This window comes from Brachyhypopomus gauderio, chromosome 19 (assembly GCF_052324685.1).
Source record: "Brachyhypopomus gauderio isolate BG-103 chromosome 19, BGAUD_0.2, whole genome shotgun sequence".
Lineage (NCBI taxonomy): Eukaryota > Metazoa > Chordata > Actinopteri > Gymnotiformes > Hypopomidae > Brachyhypopomus > Brachyhypopomus gauderio.
This window is the reverse complement of record NC_135229.1, coordinates 2,117,194-2,136,680: the sequence shown is the minus strand read 5'-3', so window position 1 is coordinate 2,136,680 and position 19,487 is coordinate 2,117,194. Positions and strand designations below refer to the sequence as shown.

Here is a 19,487-nt window from a genome sequence, read left to right as displayed (position 1 = left end):
CAACTTTTAAAACATCTGTTTACTGCTGTGGTGCAAAAAGACGTGGTGGTACTAGAGACACAAGGATCGTTGTCTTTTTTCTGCGTCTGTTGAAAAGACAAAATGTTCTATCAGACAGTTTTACACAACATACATTTTACAAATCCCTCCACCTCCGTACACACTTATAACCCTCCTGTGAGCACAACCAAAACACCAAAGGTGTTTATGAAAGTCCAGATGGACCTATGTAAACACACCAGACTTAATTCAACACTTTTTTGCTGTATAACTAAATACATTTTATCATTTAAAACTCCTAACATTGATTCATGTGATAGGCCCAACTTTATAACAGTAAATTTGAAGGCTACATTATGTTCAGTTATGAATTTTAAATTACATTCAGACTGAACAGTTTTTCAGTGCATGAGGCATAAGAACAAGTTTTTGACATTTTGAAAAATTGCTCAATTCTGGAGTTCCTTATATAAACTACATTTTAGACTGCAGGAAGTCTGTGGATAATGTGGAATGTGGGAGACCCCTAAATGCTTACACAAGACTGTTAGTAGGGTCCATCTGAAATACTGATGCAGTTTGTTATGGAGCAAAGAGCACAGTGTTTGTCAAAGTCATGGCATGGAGAGTATTTAAGTGTGTAGTCCAGAACATAGTCATGTGACATAATATAGTCATTTTATGAATAATATTATTCATAATACAATCTAGACCACACTGCATCACTATTCATAATTTAATCTAGACCACACTGCATCACTATTCATAATTTAATCTAGACCACACTGCATCACTATTCATAATATAATCTAGACCACACTGCATCACTATTCACAATATAATCTAGACCACGCTGCATCACTATTCATAATATAATATAGACCACACTGCATCACTATTCATAATATAATCTAGACCACACTGCATCACTATTCATAATATAATCTAGACCACACTGCATCACTATTCATAATATAATCTAGACCACGCTGCATCACTATTCATAATATAATATAGACCACGCTGCATCACTATTCATAATATAATATAGACCGTACTGCATCACTATTCACAATATAATCTAGACCACACTGCATCACTATTCATAATATTATCTAGACCACGCTGCATCACTATTCATAATATAATATAGACCACACTGCATCACTATTCATAATATAATATAGACCACACTGCATCACTATTCACAATATAATCTAGACCACGCTGCATCACTATTCATAATATAATCTAGACCACACTGCATCACTATTCATAATATAATCTAGACCACACTGCATCACTATTCATAATATAATCTAGACCACGCTGCATCACTATTCATAATATAATATAGACCACACTGCATCACTATTCATAATATAATCTAGACCACACTGCATCACTATTCACAATATAATCTAGACCACACTGCATCACTATTCATAATATTATCTAGACCACGCTGCATCACTATTCATAATATAATCTAGACCACACTGCATCACTATTCATAATATTATCTAGACCACGCTGCATCACTATTCATAATATAATATAGACCACACTGCATCACTATTCATAATATAATATAGACCACACTGCATCACTATTCATAATATAATCTAGACCACACTGCATCACTATTCATAATATAATCTAGACCACACTGCATCACTATTCATAATATTATCTAGACCACGCTGCATCACTATTCATAATATAATATAGACCACACTGCATCACTATTCATAATATAATCTAGACCACACTGCATCACTATTCATAATATAATCTAGACCAGTGTTTTTCAAACTTTTTTTCTAACGACCCATATTTTGTCCCTGATCTTTCCCGCGACCCAGCCTACTAAGAAATATATATACAGTATACTTGGTCGCGAGCGTAAGATGTTGACGGGGGTGGCGAACGGGGAGGTGGAGGTGGTCTGAAAGGCGAAAGTAAGTTGTTGACTGGTTGGGGGCGGCGAACGTAAGTTGTTGACGGAGTTTAACTATTATATCGCGATCGATCGCCAAGTATTAACGTTCGCGCAGTCGCGTGCTATAAATATAATTTATTAAATATATTAACATTTATTTATTAGCGACCCTTTTTTTTGCCTCGCGACCCATTTTAGGGTCGTGACCCATAGTTTGAAAAACCCTGATCTAGACCATGCTGTATCACTATTCATAATATATACCTGGCTGTTGCAGGCTTGCTGTTGGCCTATGGGTTAGAGTTAGGGTCTGTGTTATGGTCTATGGGTTTATATGAGTATATGAGTGTGTGAGGTGTGCTAGCTTTATGAATATTTTGTGAATTCATGTACACATTGTATTCTTTCTAAAATGCCGATCCATCAGTTCGGCTGGTTCAGTTTAAGGTAGTTCACAGACTACTGTATGAATGACGCTTGTGTTGGTTTTACTTAGTGACAGGGTGACTGGATGTGCAACTCTACAGTCTGTTGGGGCCCTAGGCAAAATTCCCCAGGGCTCCCTGGGGGAAGTCAGGGTGACACTCATGTAGTTTAGAGTTTGTCAGCCCTTGGGGGCCCCCTACTGGCCTGGGGCCCCAAGCTGTTGCCTTGCCTGCTGGTATGTAGCACCTCTAAGAGTGTGTTTCAGTTTTTCAATCTTCCTCAGATCAGGGTGTTGGGACATATTAAGAAATTGAAGGAAGTTGGAGGTGATTTATTCATGTTTCAGGGCCAGGGGATATGGAGAGAGTTGTGTCTGTGAGGAGCTCTCTCCTGAGCAGACATTAATTCACAACCTAGTTATTTTATCATGCTTTTTTTAAATTAAAAAACAAAGAAATATTTTTAACGGTGTGATGACTTCAAGATCCATGAGTAGTCTAAGGTCTAAGGTGCCAACCAGCAAAAACATCAGAATGCCTCTGCATTTATTATTTATTATTTGTATTTATTACAAATGTCCACTGGCATGTATATGTTAGGATTCATAAATTACATTTCATATCTGAGAACTGTCATGATCAAATGTATTACATACTACACAGCAATGAAACATGAAATATGTATTACACAATAGATTTAAACCACAATAGGAAACTATACTGTGTGTGACACCCTCAAACTGTTGTCACATTTGTGGTACGTGGTTTATTGGGATATTTTATTTTATTGAGAAATTGTTATGGACTTCTGCTAGCAAAATTTGGGTCCTCTGGCTGCTGTTATGACAGACAGGGGCGGAGCTGGGGCCTTGGGTGAGCTGGTAGCTGCAGCGATTAGCTCCGCCTCTCAGAGCTGAGAGGCATCTGCAGTTATCAGATACAATTCCTGTGTCCCATCCGTTTTTATCCTGTTTCAGGTTACACAGTAATCTGTCTACACCGACCCTACGCCTGGGCGTGTAACAGATTCTTGGGGGCTCGTCCGGGATCAGCGCCTCCTGGTGGTGGATAGCTGATCTAGTGATTTTGGATGTTCGGGACCAGAAGGACGCCAGGGCTGTCAGAGGGCTACAGTGAGGCCGTGCAGAGGCAGAGAGTGGGCTGTGAAGAGGTACTGAACTGAGGGAAGAGAGGACAGAGTGTTGTTGAAACAATAATGGAGGGAAAGCTTTCCAGGGCAGATGGTGAGAGGAAAAGCCTGGTGTGGGAAATCAGGAAAAGCCTCCTCACCTTGTCAGCAGGCGAACTTTTCCAGATTGTTAAAGCCATCAGTCCTATACCAGAGAGAGACGTTTCAGAACTTGATGCTACTGACCTCGAAGGTTGTTTTGAGTATGTGAATTCCTTCATGTATAGTAAGTCTTTACTTGACTTGGAGGACAGCGGTATGAGTTCATTGTTGGTTCTGAGGGATATGGTGAGGGAAAGCATTGAATCCGGCCATACTACATCTCAACTGGTTAACCCCGAGGTTGATGTTGCATCGCACAACACTAGTGTAGTAATTCCCTCAGTTAGCTCAGCCCCCAATTGCATGAACAGCATGGCACAGTTTAGCCCACCCCACATTGTTACCAGCACTCATGACACTGTAGACATGAGCTTACAGAAGATGTTATCAGACTACGAGGAGCTAGGTAGAAGGCTTCATCAGTGTATCAATGAAAAATCCACCCCACCTGAGCACGCTCAGTCAATGGCATCCACCAGTCAAATTCCACACATTAAGACCCAATATGGAAATGCTACTCATAACACACATGAGGATAGGGTCTCCCTAAGGGACCTCTCTTACTTACATAGAAGAGAATTCAAAATACAGGGGGGTCAAATTGGTGATCAGGGGTCAGACATCACTTACAATAACATATGCAAACAGATTGAAGAAGGTGTCCGAGAGGGTTTTAGTGAGGCTGAAATCTTCCGAAGTGTGTTGAGAGTCGTGAAACCGGGAAACTTCAAGGACATGCTGATGAACAAGGAAGATATGACAATAGCAGAGCTGAAGATGTTCCTCCAGTCACATTTAGGAGAGAAAAATAGTACTGAACTACTCCAAGAACTGATGTGCACAAAACAGAGTGAATCAGAGACACCCCAGCAGTTCCTTTACAGAGTAATAGGACTGAAGCAAAGGGTTCTTTTTGCATCAAAACAAGCCAATGCAGACATAAGGTATGACTCTGAAACAGTTCAAGGGGTCTTTCTACATACTGTCCATCAGGGGTTGGGCCATAAATATAACGACATTCGCAGAGAGCTGAAGCCACTGCTGTCACACAATTCAGTCACTGATCAGGCCATCTTGAGGCAGATAACAAAGATCACTAGCGATGAGAATGAGAGGCAGCGCAGATTAGGGGCGACTCCCCGCTTCAGACAGCCGGCAGTGAACAGTGCTCAACTTGAAGGGGGAGGTCTAACAGACTGCGTCTACTCCCAAGACGTTCTCGGGGTTAAAGGAAAGAAAGATGCACTGAAGGAGCTAACTGCCAAAATAGACGCCCTAACCAGTATTGTGGACTCAATGCGGCAGTCCACCCGGAACAACTCTGAGCACACTTATAAGTATGGTGAAAAAAAACCACCTATGACTAAAAGGGAGAAAACGTTTAAATGTCCAAAATGTGTTGAACAAGGCATGGCTCGGTGCACACACTGCTTCATCTGCGGGGAAGAGGGGCACAGAGCCATCGGCTGTACAAAAAAAACAGAGTGTCAGGGAAACGGGGGCCGGTCATTGGAGAGGGGCCACCAATGATCGGCTCAAAAGAGTCCCATCACATCAGGGAGAGACAGAATAATACTAGGGTTCGGCCATGCCCAGGGGAAACCAACTCGAAGCATGAACAGAAGGACCACTCCCCACCTACATCTGAGCCATCAGTCATCAAAAACGAACCGGTTGTGAAGCTTATTGGGAAAAAGGCAATTATACAGTGCAACCTGAATGGGATAGCAGTAGCTGCCTTGCTGGACACGGGAGCCCAGGTGAGCATGATTGACCGGGACTGGAAAAACAAATATTTACCTGGTCATGATCCCCGGCCACTCACTGATCTTCTGGAGCGTGATGGAAAATTGGAGGTGTATGCGGTTAATGGTGAACTTATCCCATTTGAGGGCTGGATAGCTGTTAATGTCAACCTCCCTGGCACAGAGAACCCAAGTTTGTCCATAAGTGTGCCCTTCTTAGTGAGTCACTTACCACTGGAGAGGCCATTATTGGGGTTTAATGTACTAGAAGAGCTAATTCAAGGCCAGTCCGAGTACCTGATACCAACACTGGTCAGCTTACTTAGTGGTGCAGTTTCAATTCCAAGTAGTGATGCAAGGGCTCTAGTAAGTTTCGTGCAGACTAAAAAGCCTGTCACTCCACCTGAATATCTGAGGGTTGGTCACCAGGACTTGGTTGTGCCAGCAGGGCAAACGACTTGGCTAAAGTGCAGCATCCCATCAAGCATATACTCCACCGATGCCTTAGTGTTGTTTGAACCTGATGAGGACAATGAGCAACTAGACCCGCTGGATGTAGGAGAGGGTCTTTTGAAGATCCAAAACCCGAAAAACCCATACGTAGCAGTACCAGTGGGCAATCACACCAAGCATGACATCACCTTACCACGAAAATCAGTGATCGGTGTAGTTCAGCTAATTGACAAAATTATTCAAACTGATTCGACTAAAGAGCAAGTGCCCAACGAGAGAGACAGGGGTGAGTTAGTCACATCCACTGGGGGAGCTCCAACAACTCAGCTGTGGGATCCACCAGTTGATCTAAACCATCTCGAACCCGAGCAGCAAGAGGAAGTCAGGAAGATGTTACGTGAGGAGTCGGAAGCTTTTGCAAGGGGTGAATCTGACATAGGTTGTATTCCAAATCTACAAATGTCCATAAATCTTAAAGATAGCATTCCAGTGCAGCGAGCATATTCAGCAGTACCGAAACCCCTCTTCAGGGAAGTAAAGGAGTATATTCAGGATCTTCTAGCCAAGGGGTGGATAGTAAAATCAAAGTCACCATACTCCGCTCCCATCGTTTGTGTCCGGAAAAAGGACGGGACACTGCGCCTCTGTGTCGACTATCGGCTCCTCAACCAGAAGACTGTCGCAGACAGGCACCCACTGCCTCGTATTGGAGATCTCCTCAACACACTCGGGGGTTATACATGGTTCAGTATTCTGGACCAAGGAAAGGCATACCACCAGGGGTTCATCGCGGAGGGTTCAAGGCACTACACCGCATTCATTACACCCTGGGGCCTTTATGAATGGGTCCGGATCCCCTTTGGGCTATCTAATGCCCCAGCAGCATTCCAACGAAGTATGGAGGAGATGTTAGACACTCTCAGAGATGAGTGTTGCATCCCTTACCTCGATGATGTCCTCTGTTATGCCAAATCCTTTGAAAAGCATTTGGATGGGGTCCGAAAAGTCCTGAGGGCACTCCAGCGTCATGGAGTAAAGCTCAGACCAGAAAAGTGTGATCTTTTCCGTCGAGAGGTTAGGTATGTCGGTCGCCTGGTGTCTGCGGAGGGGGTAAAGATAGACCCCAGGGATTTGGATGCTGTCTTATGTCTAAAGAACAAGACACCACAGACAGTCGGCGATGTAAGGAAACTCCTAGGGTTTCTCAGCTATTACCGGTCCTATATACAGGACTTTTCCCGGATAGCCAGGCCCCTTTACCAACTGCTAAAAGGGAGGGCAGAGGCAGCACAAGTCCATTCAGCCACAAGGAAAGCCAGGGGCCCCCAGCTGGCCTCCAGGACCCCCATCGAGTGGACAGGAGAGCACACAGGCGTACTAGAATGTCTCATTGGCATGCTGGTATCACCCCCAGTGCTGGCTTATCCTGACTTCAGTCTGCCATTTACCCTGCATACAGATGCCTCAGAGGAAGGCCTAGGGGCGGTCCTGTACCAGCGTCAAGGTGGAAAGATGAGGGTCATAGGGTATGGGTCAAGAACATTGACACCAGCAGAAAAAAACTATAACATGCACAGTGGAAAACTGGAGTTCTTGGCGCTGAAGTGGGCTGTGTGTGAAAAGTTTCGGGATTACTTGTTCTATGCTACCCATTTCACGGTGTATACGGATAATAATCCTTTGACTTATGTAATGAGCACTGCCAAACTCAATGCAGTGGGCCACCGCTGGGTGGGGGAACTGGCAGACTTTCGGTTTGAGGTGAAATACAGACCTGGGAAGGCAAACAGTGACGCAGACACACTGTCACGCATCCCTCTTGATATTGACAGTTATATGCAGGAATGTACAGAGGAGTTGTCTTCAGATGTGCTGCATGCGACTTGGCAAGGAAGTAAAGCAGCTGAGCAAAAGGATGTGGCATGGATTGCAGCTCTGGCCATGTCTTCCACAGGAGCCCATCCGTCATTGGGCATGACTCGGCCACCAATCAGTCATGATGAGCTCGTGAAAGCACAGAGGGAAGATGACTTAATCGGGCATGTGATAACACTGAAGGAGACAAACACCATCCTCACAAGGGACTTAAGGAATGGAGTGAGTGGGGCGACCAGAAAACTCCTGCATGAGTGGAGGAGGCTACATCTGGAGGATGACATTCTCTATAGGCGGACAAGGGAGCGAAGACAACTTGTACTCCCTGCCAAGTACAGACAGGTCGTGATGAAACACCTCCATGACGATATGGCCCATGTCGGCACTGAGCGAGTTCTTCACCTAGTGAGAGAGAGATTTTACTGGCCATACATGAAGAAAGATGTTGAGGCCTATGTCACTCGGCGGTGTCCATGTATTGCACAGAAAAAGCCAGTTACCCATGTACGTGCCCCGCTGGGTAGCATCACCTCAAGTTCACCCCTTGAACTTGTATGTATTGATTACATGCATCTAGAGAGCAGTCGGGGAGGGTACGAGTATATCTTGGTGGTGGTGGACCACTTTACGAGATTTGCTCAGGCCTATGCGACAAAAAACAAATCTGGTCGGACGGCAGCGGAACGGATTTTTAATGATTTCATCCCTCGTTTCGGATACCCCTCCAAGCTACACCATGACCAAGGCAGAGAGTTTGAGAATGAGCTTTTTAAAACACTGCAACGACTGTCGGGGATAGGCCACTCCAGAACATCCCCATACCACCCCCAGAGCAACCCTGTTGAAAGGTTTAACCGAACCCTACTACAGATGCTGCGCACTCTGGAGGAGAAGGAAAAGGAACGATGGAAAGACCACCTGCCTCAAGTGATTCATGCATACAACTGTACCCGGCACGAGTCCACCGGATACTCCCCTTACTTTTTAATGTATGGTCGCCACCCTCGGTTACCTGTCGACTTGCTGTTTAGACTTACTGGGGAGGAAGATTCAGACACACACGAGGGATATGCAAAGCAATGGTCACACAAAATGACTGAAGCATACAAGATTGCAGAGGAGAACAGCAAGCAGTCCAGCGCTCGGGGAAAATCCTACTATGACCGGAAGACAAAGGGGATAGTCCTACAGCCTGGGGACCGAGTGCTAGTGAGAAACCTTGGTGAGCGGGGAGGTCCGGGTAAACTGCGATCATACTGGGAAAGAGCCATATATGTGGTAAAAGAACAGGTAGCCAGTAATCCAGTTTATGTGGTCGCTCCTGAGACAGGTGACCATCGGAGGACAAGGACCCTGCATCGCAATCTGTTGCTGTTGGTGAATGACTTACCTATCTTTGCACCCCCAGATCATGCCAAATCATCATCTAAAGCCAAACCAAGACAGAGACCAAATTTAACCAGTAGGAACTTAAGAGAACATGTCCCCTCCAGAGATACAACTGATTCGGAGCAAGAAGAAAGCCCAGGAGGTTACTGGTTGAGGATGCCTGTTAGGGAAGAGGTAAGAAGGAAAGATGCCTATTGTGAAAGGCCTACCCAAGCTCAGAGGGACCCGACCTCAGAAGGTGAATGGTCCACCTACGGGCTGGACAGAGGTGTGAGGCAGGGACAGGGTGAACTCCTGTCGGACACAAGTGGACCAACCCAGTGGTCCGAAAATGCGTCACTGAATGACCCAGCTGGACCTGAGGTACTCGGTGAAGATGAAACAGAATCAGGACTGGAGGGAGTGTGTCCATTACCCTTTGCCACCAACACACATACTGAATGTAGACGGTCAGCGAGAGAGAGGAGGCCAAAGCAGATCTTGACATATGAAACATTAGGACAACCTTCCCTACAGGTCCACCCTAGGGTGAATGTCATTGGGGCATGCACTAGACCACACAACCCACTAGGAAATGCACTGAATCATACCTCACCAACATTTTTGGTGGCGACTCACACACAACCCCTCCTTGCACCACCACTCTGGGCTACCACGCCTACACAACACTTTTATATGCCACATACATATGTACCCTACAGTTACACTACCCCTGTTCACTAAAAGATGAGAACATGGGAGGGATAAGAAACATGATTGCTGTTATCATTTTATTTTGTCATTTTATTTTTGTCCGGGAGAGTGTGACACCCTCAAACTGTTGTCACATTTGTGGTACGTGGTTTATTGGGATATTTTATTTTATTGAGAAATTGTTATGGACTTCTGCTAGCAAAATTTGGGTCCTCTGGCTGCTGTTATGACAGACAGGGGCGGAGCTGGGGCCTTGGGTGAGCTGGTAGCTGCAGCGATTAGCTCCGCCTCTCAGAGCTGAGAGGCATCTGCAGTTATCAGATACAATTCCTGTGTCCCATCCGTTTTTATCCTGTTTCAGGTTACACAGTAATCTGTCTACACCGACCCTACGCCTGGGCGTGTAACATGTGCATGTTTTCTTAGGACTTGTAATAATGTAATTTGTAATGTTGCACTGATTATATTCTTTACCATGGCATTTATGTTTAATGTGTTTAGAGAATGTGTGTGTGTGTGTGTGTGTGTGTGTGTGTGTGTGTGTGTGTGTGTGTGTGTGTGTGTGTGTGTGGAAGCTTGCATATCTGGAGAAGATGCTGCTATTTGTAATCTTAAGATATGAGATAATGTGGCCAGATGTTTGAACTGCACAATGATGACTGAACAAACATATTTACATTATGTGTGTTTGAGCATTTTATCTTCCATGTTAATCCAAATAAAGTATTTAATAGTGTGTGTGTGTGTGTGTGTGTGTGTGTGTGTGTGTGTGTGTGTGTGTGTGTGTGTGTGTGTGTGTGTATCCATGAGTGTGTGTGTGTGTATCTGTGTGTGGGGGTGTGTGTGTTTATCTGTGTGTATGTGTGTGTATTTGTGTGTGTGCGTGTGTGTGTATTACATTTTCTGTATCTGCATCAGCTGTCAGTATGAAACTGCGAGACACATATTCATAAACAGCTCTGTCAGCCAGAGAACACATTCTTCAATGCTTCACTGGTGTGTGAAAGGTACATGTGAGGGGTAGTCTTCAAACACACTATCAAATAGCTCCATTCTCACTCCAGCCTCTGCTGAGTGGTTCAGCATCTTTCAAAGCTTCCACAGAACTTAAGAATGAAAGCTGGGAGGTACTCGGGCAAAACATTAGACCCTCATCGCAAGAGCCGATGACAGAGAAGTCCTGACATCTGACACATTAACACCTATCAGGACATGACTCGACCTGAGAGACAAAAGAGCAGGAGGAACGTGAGTCCTGTGAAGAAGGTCATTTGAGAACGCTGTCTCCAGGACGTCTGAGACCTGCTCTGCTTCTCAGCTGCTCAGTGTCCAGCGTCGGTGAAGAAACTTCACCTAACCCTAACCTTGACTTTACCTAACCCTAACCCTGACTTTTTCTGTATAAGGCAAAAAAAAAACAAACTGTCTATTATTGATAGTGTTGTTAGAGATGTGATGTATAACAATGTAATAACCAATGATAAATATTAAGCACAATAAAAAAATAAATATGCAAACAAGATATAAAAAAATATATCTTGACTAGTGAAGAAAGAGAACTTAGCATAGAGACTGAGAAGTAATAACAGCACTATGAACAGTAGCTACTCTATGAACAGTAATAACTTATAATAGATAATGTAGATAATGTAAATAAATAAATATTATTCTGAAAAATCCAAACTTGATTGTGAAGACATTCAAAGTGAAATGCTGACACCAGCATACATAATATCCAACTAATAAGTAACATTAATAGACATCAGTCACACTCTCAGTCAGTAGCCCCAGTGTTTTGGGTAAAAGGAAATGATGCTTATATGAGTTTATACGATGTGGTGACTGCAGAGGTTCAGTATATTTAGATCTTCTGTTACAGCAGTTATAGTGATGTGTCATCTTACTTTATTCCCTTATTTCAAATTCAAGAGTGTTTAAAACACAAGAGTGTCCGTGTTTGCTTATACTATTGACAAACCTGCCCAATAAAATGTGGGCGAAAAGAATCCCACTTGCACTATCAGAGATCCACATTTCATGGTGCGTTTATGAACTTGGAGTCAAGGAGATAGAAGATTCAGATTGAATCTGTTGTGTGGACCACCGGGAAGATGGCGGCTCTCATGTAGAAAGGTGCAGAGAAACGCGTTTGTCAGATTCTTCCCACCTCAGCCTTTAAAATGACGAAACGACTAAAACAATGTAAGGGTGCCAAACGTGAGACGTGTGACAGGCACACGTCTACACATTTGCACAGTGAAATGAAACATGCCATATTTGTCAATTGTGATTTTTCACGGCAATTGAAATTTGTCCTCCGCATTTACCCAGCTGTGCAGTTCGAACACACACACACACACACACACACAAGTGATCACTAAGGGGCTGTGGATCACACGTGCCCAGAGCGGTGGGCAGCCCTATCCTGGCACCCGGGGAGGAGTTGGGGTTAAGTGCCTTGCTCAAGGGCACCTCAGTCATGGGAATCGAACCCACGACCCTCCGGTCACAAGTCCAGTTCCCTACCACAGGACCATGACTGCCCCAGTGCTACGTTTGCACAGAAAGGTCCATTATGACTCACACCGAGGGACGTTTGATGAACCCATGAATGCTGCGAGCTGCTAGAAGCAGGTGAAAGGTCATGTGATGGTACAGGTCGACTCCCAGAGACGAGGGACCATGGAGTGAAGCTTCTGCCGCGTTGGAAGTGGAAATGAAAGGGTTCTGCATTTCTTTCAAGTTTAAACAGTGCCGTCTGCTTGGATTACGTGTCCTTCAACCTCGCGACGAGGCAGGAATGTTTTTTACCTTTAGTGTCTTATGTTACAGTAATGTTCTTTTGGAGATCCTTATTGCAAGCAATGGATGACACTTCAAAATCCGAACATTTTTCACCAGTTCTTGTGTAAGATTGTTTATGCCTCAGTAACTGATTACTAGTTTGGAGCATTTTCAGCAAGTTATTTCATTGGTCATTTCAAAGGGAGATTAATCTTCAGTCTGCTTTAGTTTTACTTCCATAGGGTTTGAAAGACACGCACAACACACAGAATGAACGTGTTGTATTCAATTTGGTCATCAATGATAATCTTCAGATTAGGTGTTTTGTCTCTGATTTGGGTTCAACTTAGCACTATGCCACTTCTCTATGCAAATAAAATATTAATGTTGGCATATGGTTCCTGATTCACACAGAACACCCCATAACTGAGTAATGGCATTAATTTATTTCGACCCCTTCTCTTTAACACTAAGGATAGCCTCATATTTAGAATTATTTGGCAAGCCAGATGCTGGTGTTTATAATAAATATGGGAGATTTTCTTGGAGCTCATAAGGAAAGACACACAAACTCACAAGTTTCTAGCCCGACAGCTAATATAACCTTTCATAAATCTTTGTGCAAGCATGCCCAAACCAGTCTGAGATAACAGAGAGCTACTGCCATCCCTTTGATAGCAACACCTACTTCTTTCAAAATCCGAGAACATCGGTTATTGATTTATGATATCCAAGTTACTGATATCCACACACTCTTGTGTGGATATACTTAAGATGCACTTTAACCCTACACATATGTACTTAAACTCTAGTTTAAGTTTAAACTCATCTAACCAACAAAACGAAAAGAATATTTATCAACTACCATAAAAAAAGACCCACGCAAAAAACAACGCACATAAGCCATCTAAAAAAACAATGAATAGGTTTGGGCTTGCACATCCAAACAGAAAGTATCATTTCACTGGAGTGCACATCAGGGGGGCGTGGTCTTCACTTGTGGGTGGAGCCATGTTCAATCTTATGAGCAGGATTCCCAACGACAAGACGAACACACTCCTGGAGCCCAGAACTGACCTGACGAAGCTCTGAAGGACCTCACACTGACTCAGGTAAGTGTGCGACACCGAATCTACCGCAGATCCCTGCGGGATCGTCAACGTTTCGCTTTCCAAATCACTTTAATTGTGCCGAATCACTTGTTACCAAATTAACTTGTTAAGTAAATGATTCAAATATGATCAGGCTGATATTATTGTGTCTTTCCCAGTTCACTATTTGCATGTTTGCTTCGATATGTATCATGAAAGAATGATATTCAGTGCAGTTGATGCCTCTTGGTTTACCGGGCACTTTCACCCTTGCAGCACGGTGTGTGATGTCTGAAAGTGTCTCCCTGTAAATGTCGGGTGTTTTCAGACTCAACTTGAGGCTCTGTCCAAGGGTCAAGGCTCCAGGAATGAGGGCAGCGCCATGGCGATAAGCTTCAACGCATTCTTGCACTGTTTGTGGCTGAAATTTACCTCTGGTTTCCTGCAGAGAAGCGCCAACACCTTCCAGCCATGAGATTCAACCTGATGTTCTGGTTCCTCCTCCTGGGGGTCTTCTGGTTCTGCATGGCCCAAGGTACCACAGACCTTCTCACCAAGACAACACTTTACCCCATGAGACTCATCATGACTCATAAAACCACCATGAAAGCAAAACTTGGGCTCCTAACACACACATATATTATCAGTAGCGCATGTTAGTTTGGTTTACATTTGCAGAGGTAAATATTTGCACATCATTCAAGATTGTATTTTGGTAAGTTGGGTCGAAGCCCTTGTAAATTGGGAGAACACAGCTGGAAGGGAGGTGGACATGTCGTGAACATTCAGTGTTTGTAAACCTGGTTTTCACATCCAGCACCTGTTCTGTGCAGAGACCCGCCACACAGCCATTCATCAAACTGACAGACGCTGTGTCGACTTTGGAGCGGTGAAATATGGCCCCTTCTTAATCTTTCCCCAAGGAGACTGAGATGAAAGAAGCAAACTCTTTTAGTTTTAGTTAGCAGCCTTTTCCCAGCAAGATTAATATACACTTGCTAAATGAATTTTTTTTTCAGCATGCATGAGGGAGGGATTTATTCGTCCCATTCTGCATTTGCCCAATTGGGTCAAAGGCTCTACAATTTATGCAGGTTATGAAATAGCAAACAAGTTTATGCATGATTGAAGTGTAATTCCCAACGGCACATGATGGTTCGAGTGCTCTGATAGAATTGTCTTTGCAGTGCGATGATGTGAATAAACCAGTACTGCACATATATATACATATATTTCTTAACTTTCTTTATTCACTCCAATTTAGGAGTTCTAGCTTAATGGTGCCTTTAGACCTGGGCCTAATGTACTAGCATCACGGTTTCAACAAAGCACTGTTCTAAGTCACTCTTCACAAGGGTGACTGTTAAATCCTTGCAAAAGTTTGACAATCCATTTACCAACTCAAATTCTGTTCTTTGAAATAGAGACTTGTCCTAAATGTACCAAAGAACACATTTCATACCTCAGGCTTTATATTTTGTGTGTGTGTGTGTGTGTGTGTGTGTGTCTTGCTGTAGGCTCATATGAGGACTGCTGCCTGCAGTACATAAAGGCACCAACAAGAAAGAACGTGAGGGCTCTCGTAAAAAATGTGTCCAGCTACAGAAAACAGGAGCAGGATGGAGGCTGTAACATCCCAGCAATAGTGTGAGTTACACACACACACACACACACACACACACACACACACACACACACACACACACACACACACATACACACACACACACACACACACACACACACACACACACACACACACACACACACACACACACACACACACACACACACACACACACACACACATACACACACACACACACACACACACACACACACACACATACACACACACACACACAAACACACACCAGGCCTGGGAACATCTCGCACCCCTGCTGGCTTGTTCCTGTGCTGGCGTGATTAGTGCCTCCGTGATGTCATTGTCTCCAGCCTTTTCCAGTCTCTGGCTGGATTTTTTCATCTTATAATGGCAGTGGGGTATCTGAAGACCGGTAGATGATTGTCAGAATCGTGTTCTTCCCTTTCCACTGGCTTCTCAGGACCTGTCTCACTCTCTGGAGGTTTTTGGCTGTAGCCGCTTTCCTTGTGGCCTCTGCATGATCCCCATCAGGTTGTGGGATTCCAAGATACTTGCAGCTGCTCTCAACATCTGTTATGTCAGTACTACGTTTCCTCTACTTGTAAGCATCTGACCACGCCTGTCCAGGCCAAATTACATGTGCAATTAGCTTCTTCAGCCAGTAGCGGTCGGACCATGTCAGGACGTGGTGCTGTCTGGCTCTTGAGACCCTTTCTTGGACATCTGCTAATGAGATGGCTACTGGATCGTGTTCAGGGAAGCTCTGGTCTTGAGTTCAACAACCACTGGGCACTGTTGTTATGCCATGCCTCCTCCACCAATATGCTTTTCCAGTAATGTCCAGTTATATATGTGATGTGCAAGGACTGTAAATAATAATGAGCATGCCAGTCTCAGGGAAAATGGGAAAACTCAAAACCTGTCCACCAAAAACCCAACTGTCATCAAACCCACAGATTAAGGATACAATAACCAGCAGTCAACTTCTACAAAGCCAAGACATATATAGACAGACAAACGACCCTCAGGTGTCGGGTTCCCTAACAGGCCCATTACGCCCATTATGCACAGGAAAACATGAAATACTGCTGACGGGGGCGGCCAACAGGGGGCCTTCGTAACGTGACATATATATATATATATATATATATATGTGTGTGTGTGTGTGTGTGTGTGTGTGTGTGTGTGTGTGTGTGTGTGTATATTTATGTTTTCTCTTTTTCAGGTTTAAACTAAAGAGGGGGCGGGTTTTCTGTGCTGACCCCAGACAGAACTGGGTCATCAGTATGATGAGAAATGTTGACAAAGTCCTGAACATTAAAACACCAAATTCCGTCTCAGGCAACAAGAACACAAAGAATAAGGTAATAAAATACCTTGGCATCTACCTCACCTAAATGCCAGAGCTGCAAAGTGTTACATTTCTAGAACGTGCCATTTCCAGAACATGAACGGGTAGCATTCTGAGCACATGGTTTAAACTTCATATAGTCCAGTGTTTACATAACACCTAAATCCTAAATCTGGTGATTGAAATGAAGCTTTTAAGTAGACACCATTCTTCTGGTTTCGTTTACAGGGTTCGAGAGGCTAAGCGTTGACACTGGGAACATGCTCTGCAGACGGAGGCGTTTATAGCGTTTGTGCTTTGAGTGCTGTGGTTCCATCGGTTGAATCGTGTGTGTTTTGGCCAGAACGTAATTGATTTATCAGCACTTTCCACATAATGTCACTGCCCGCTCTCTCTGGCCACACCAAAAGAGTTTGTTCAGGCTGGGTGTGCTGCTTATCTAAGCTATAGAGTGATGAAATATGTCTATAAACCTTATGGCCACCGGCTTCACAACAGCTGATAACAAAATAATTCCAAAGGCTGATGGAGCAATTTTACAATCCATTCAATTTTGCTGTATGTTTCCTTGTGATATGACATTGTGAGTTTGTATATGGGCATATTATGAGTTTTTGTATTCATTTCATTCATGCCAATTCAATACTTACATATTCCTGCTAATTATGTTGATGTCATAATATTAATACTTTAGAATTAGTATAACGTCTGTGAGTATCTTTAGAATAAGGAATCATTGTAACTTTCATCATTTTTTTGTAGCTTTTTACTTTGACTTTTACCAAAGAAAACTGAGAATGTAAATTTTATTTCAACAATAAGTCTGAATTATGTTCAATTCTTGCACATCTGCCCCACTGTTTGGGGAGCTTTCTTTCTTAATATTATTGCTGCTTTTCATGTAAAGTATTTTTATATCTCAAGACAATATATGTGTTCATTGCCATTGCCATAAAATAACAATAAAAATTCTGGAATGATTATGGTCTCACCATAGCACTACAACAAGATCAAAAGATCTGAAAACATATCGGCGGGAAAACAAATATAAACAAATGATCACAGATGAAACACAGTGACATTACTAATGAACATTTATACATATTATTAGATAATAACTTAATTTAAATTTAATACATTATTTAAGGTTTTTTTGAGGTAAATTTCCCATCTTGCTAAAACTTGGGAGATCTCTAGACATTTCTACTTCTGTGGCATAGCTCATAATACAGATCCCTATATCCCTGTAGCCAATTACATCTATTACCACCAGTATATGTATAAGATTGTGGAGCGAATAGTGAATCTCACCTGTCAGTAAAAGTGCTGAATGTTGAGGAGAAAATTCTTGTTTTGTACAGATTTGCACATTACCTTGGCAGAATTTTTACATATCCATTCTGAACAAACCAATTATGGTCTATGAATCCCAATGGACATTAAGATTCTAACATCAACTAAGCATAACATCACAAACGCACACCCCAGGTATCCTTTCACTTTCAAACATGAACAAAACAGGTGGATTCTCAAACAAGTTTGCTTTAGATGACAGGCGAGATCATTCACAAGAACACAGGATTACGGGCCTATTCATTCAGGGATCACTACTTGACCTTGTTTCATGACAGCTCGTTTTTCCTTCTCACACTCTGCGGAGCATGTCGAATATCGCAGCCCTCTCGCGTCCCGGGATCGACGGGTGCACACGTTTCAGCACGCTGGCTCCATCTTTGAGCTCTCTGGGTTTCCTGGGGTGCCAGGATTTGTCAAAGTGTCTTCTCTTCTTCGCCGTGGCATGGAGGGAGTTGGGGCATGCTAGCTCAGATATCATCTAAGTGACTTCACACTTCACCTCCACTGTGATTCATTGCTTCCAGTCTCCATCGTTCCCAAAAAATATCCCCGGGGGAAAATCACGAGGAACCTCATCAGCTGGAATAAAAACCCAAAACAGTCCTACTGAGTGGTGAGACAGAGAACGGGACACACAAAACCTTCAGACGTCAGGAGAGTCTGGAGGGGTCCTGCTCTACTCTGACATCCTAGCAGACTTCAAAAAGCATCTTAGCATCCTTAATGCAGCTTCTTTACAGTCTGGAGAGCACAACCCATTCCAAAGCATTACAAGAGATTGCAGTGAGTGATTAATTGTGGCTTAATAGAGGACTTGTGTTCAAACCCAGTTGCCTACCATCATTGGCACGGCACTTATTGATGAGACAATATCTTGGTTAGGCATCAATTGCGTTGGACAAAAAGCATCAGCTGAATGATTAGATGTAGTAATAGGAAACTGGGGAGTGGAGAGGTCGGGTTCAATGAACGCTTGTTCGGTTCTGAATTCCCCTGCACAATCTACATTATCATCACATGATAAGAGCTGGGCTTCCTACCAGAGCAGAGGGCCCTCGTCCCGACGTGACCTCTGCACTACAGTGCTCTACTTTGAACTAACGTGTGAATAAACGAACGTGCCAGGCTGTCAGAGCTAGAACGGCGAGCTGGGGGAAGTGCATCACATTTGAAGGCCAAAATTAGCATTCTGCCATCGGTTAGTAAAAATACTGACAGGAATGTAGCTGTACCTGTGAGGAATCAGTCTGCCAACACTCAATCTCTCCTGCTCCAGTGCGATCAAACGTGACAGCCATTACTGCTATAAAAGTCAATAATGACTCGTGTCATCAGTAGCGCTCTGGCAGTGTGTGAAATTTCACACAGAGTGTGAAATTACATTTTCTTTTCAAAGTTCTGCGTCTACATTAAGGGGTGATGTGATTCCATTTGTGGTCTAAGGTGACAGTCCTGAACGTGATGGATGGTTGCTGTCGTTTTCCTG

General features: G+C 43.5%; 1 protein-coding gene across 2 annotated transcripts; it reads left to right on the top strand.

Annotated features, from left to right (window-relative positions):
• Positions 1–13,590: 13,590 nt before the first annotated feature.
• Positions 13,591–17,626, top strand: ccl25a (chemokine (C-C motif) ligand 25a). 2 transcript variants are annotated; one of them, XM_076981757.1, is made up of 5 exons: positions 13,591–13,709; positions 14,137–14,223; positions 15,206–15,335; positions 16,520–16,658; positions 16,874–17,626. In XM_076981757.1, exons 2-5 carry the CDS (start codon positions 14,160–14,162, stop codon positions 16,886–16,888), a joined length of 348 nt encoding a protein of 115 aa, XP_076837872.1. In that variant the 5' UTR covers positions 13,591–13,709; positions 14,137–14,159; the 3' UTR covers positions 16,889–17,626. The 2 variants fall into 2 exon arrangements, with proteins under 2 accessions (XP_076837872.1, XP_076837873.1); XM_076981758.1 differs by having other exon boundaries at positions 13,615–13,709; positions 14,017–14,223.
• Positions 17,627–19,487: the final 1,861 nt, after the last annotated feature.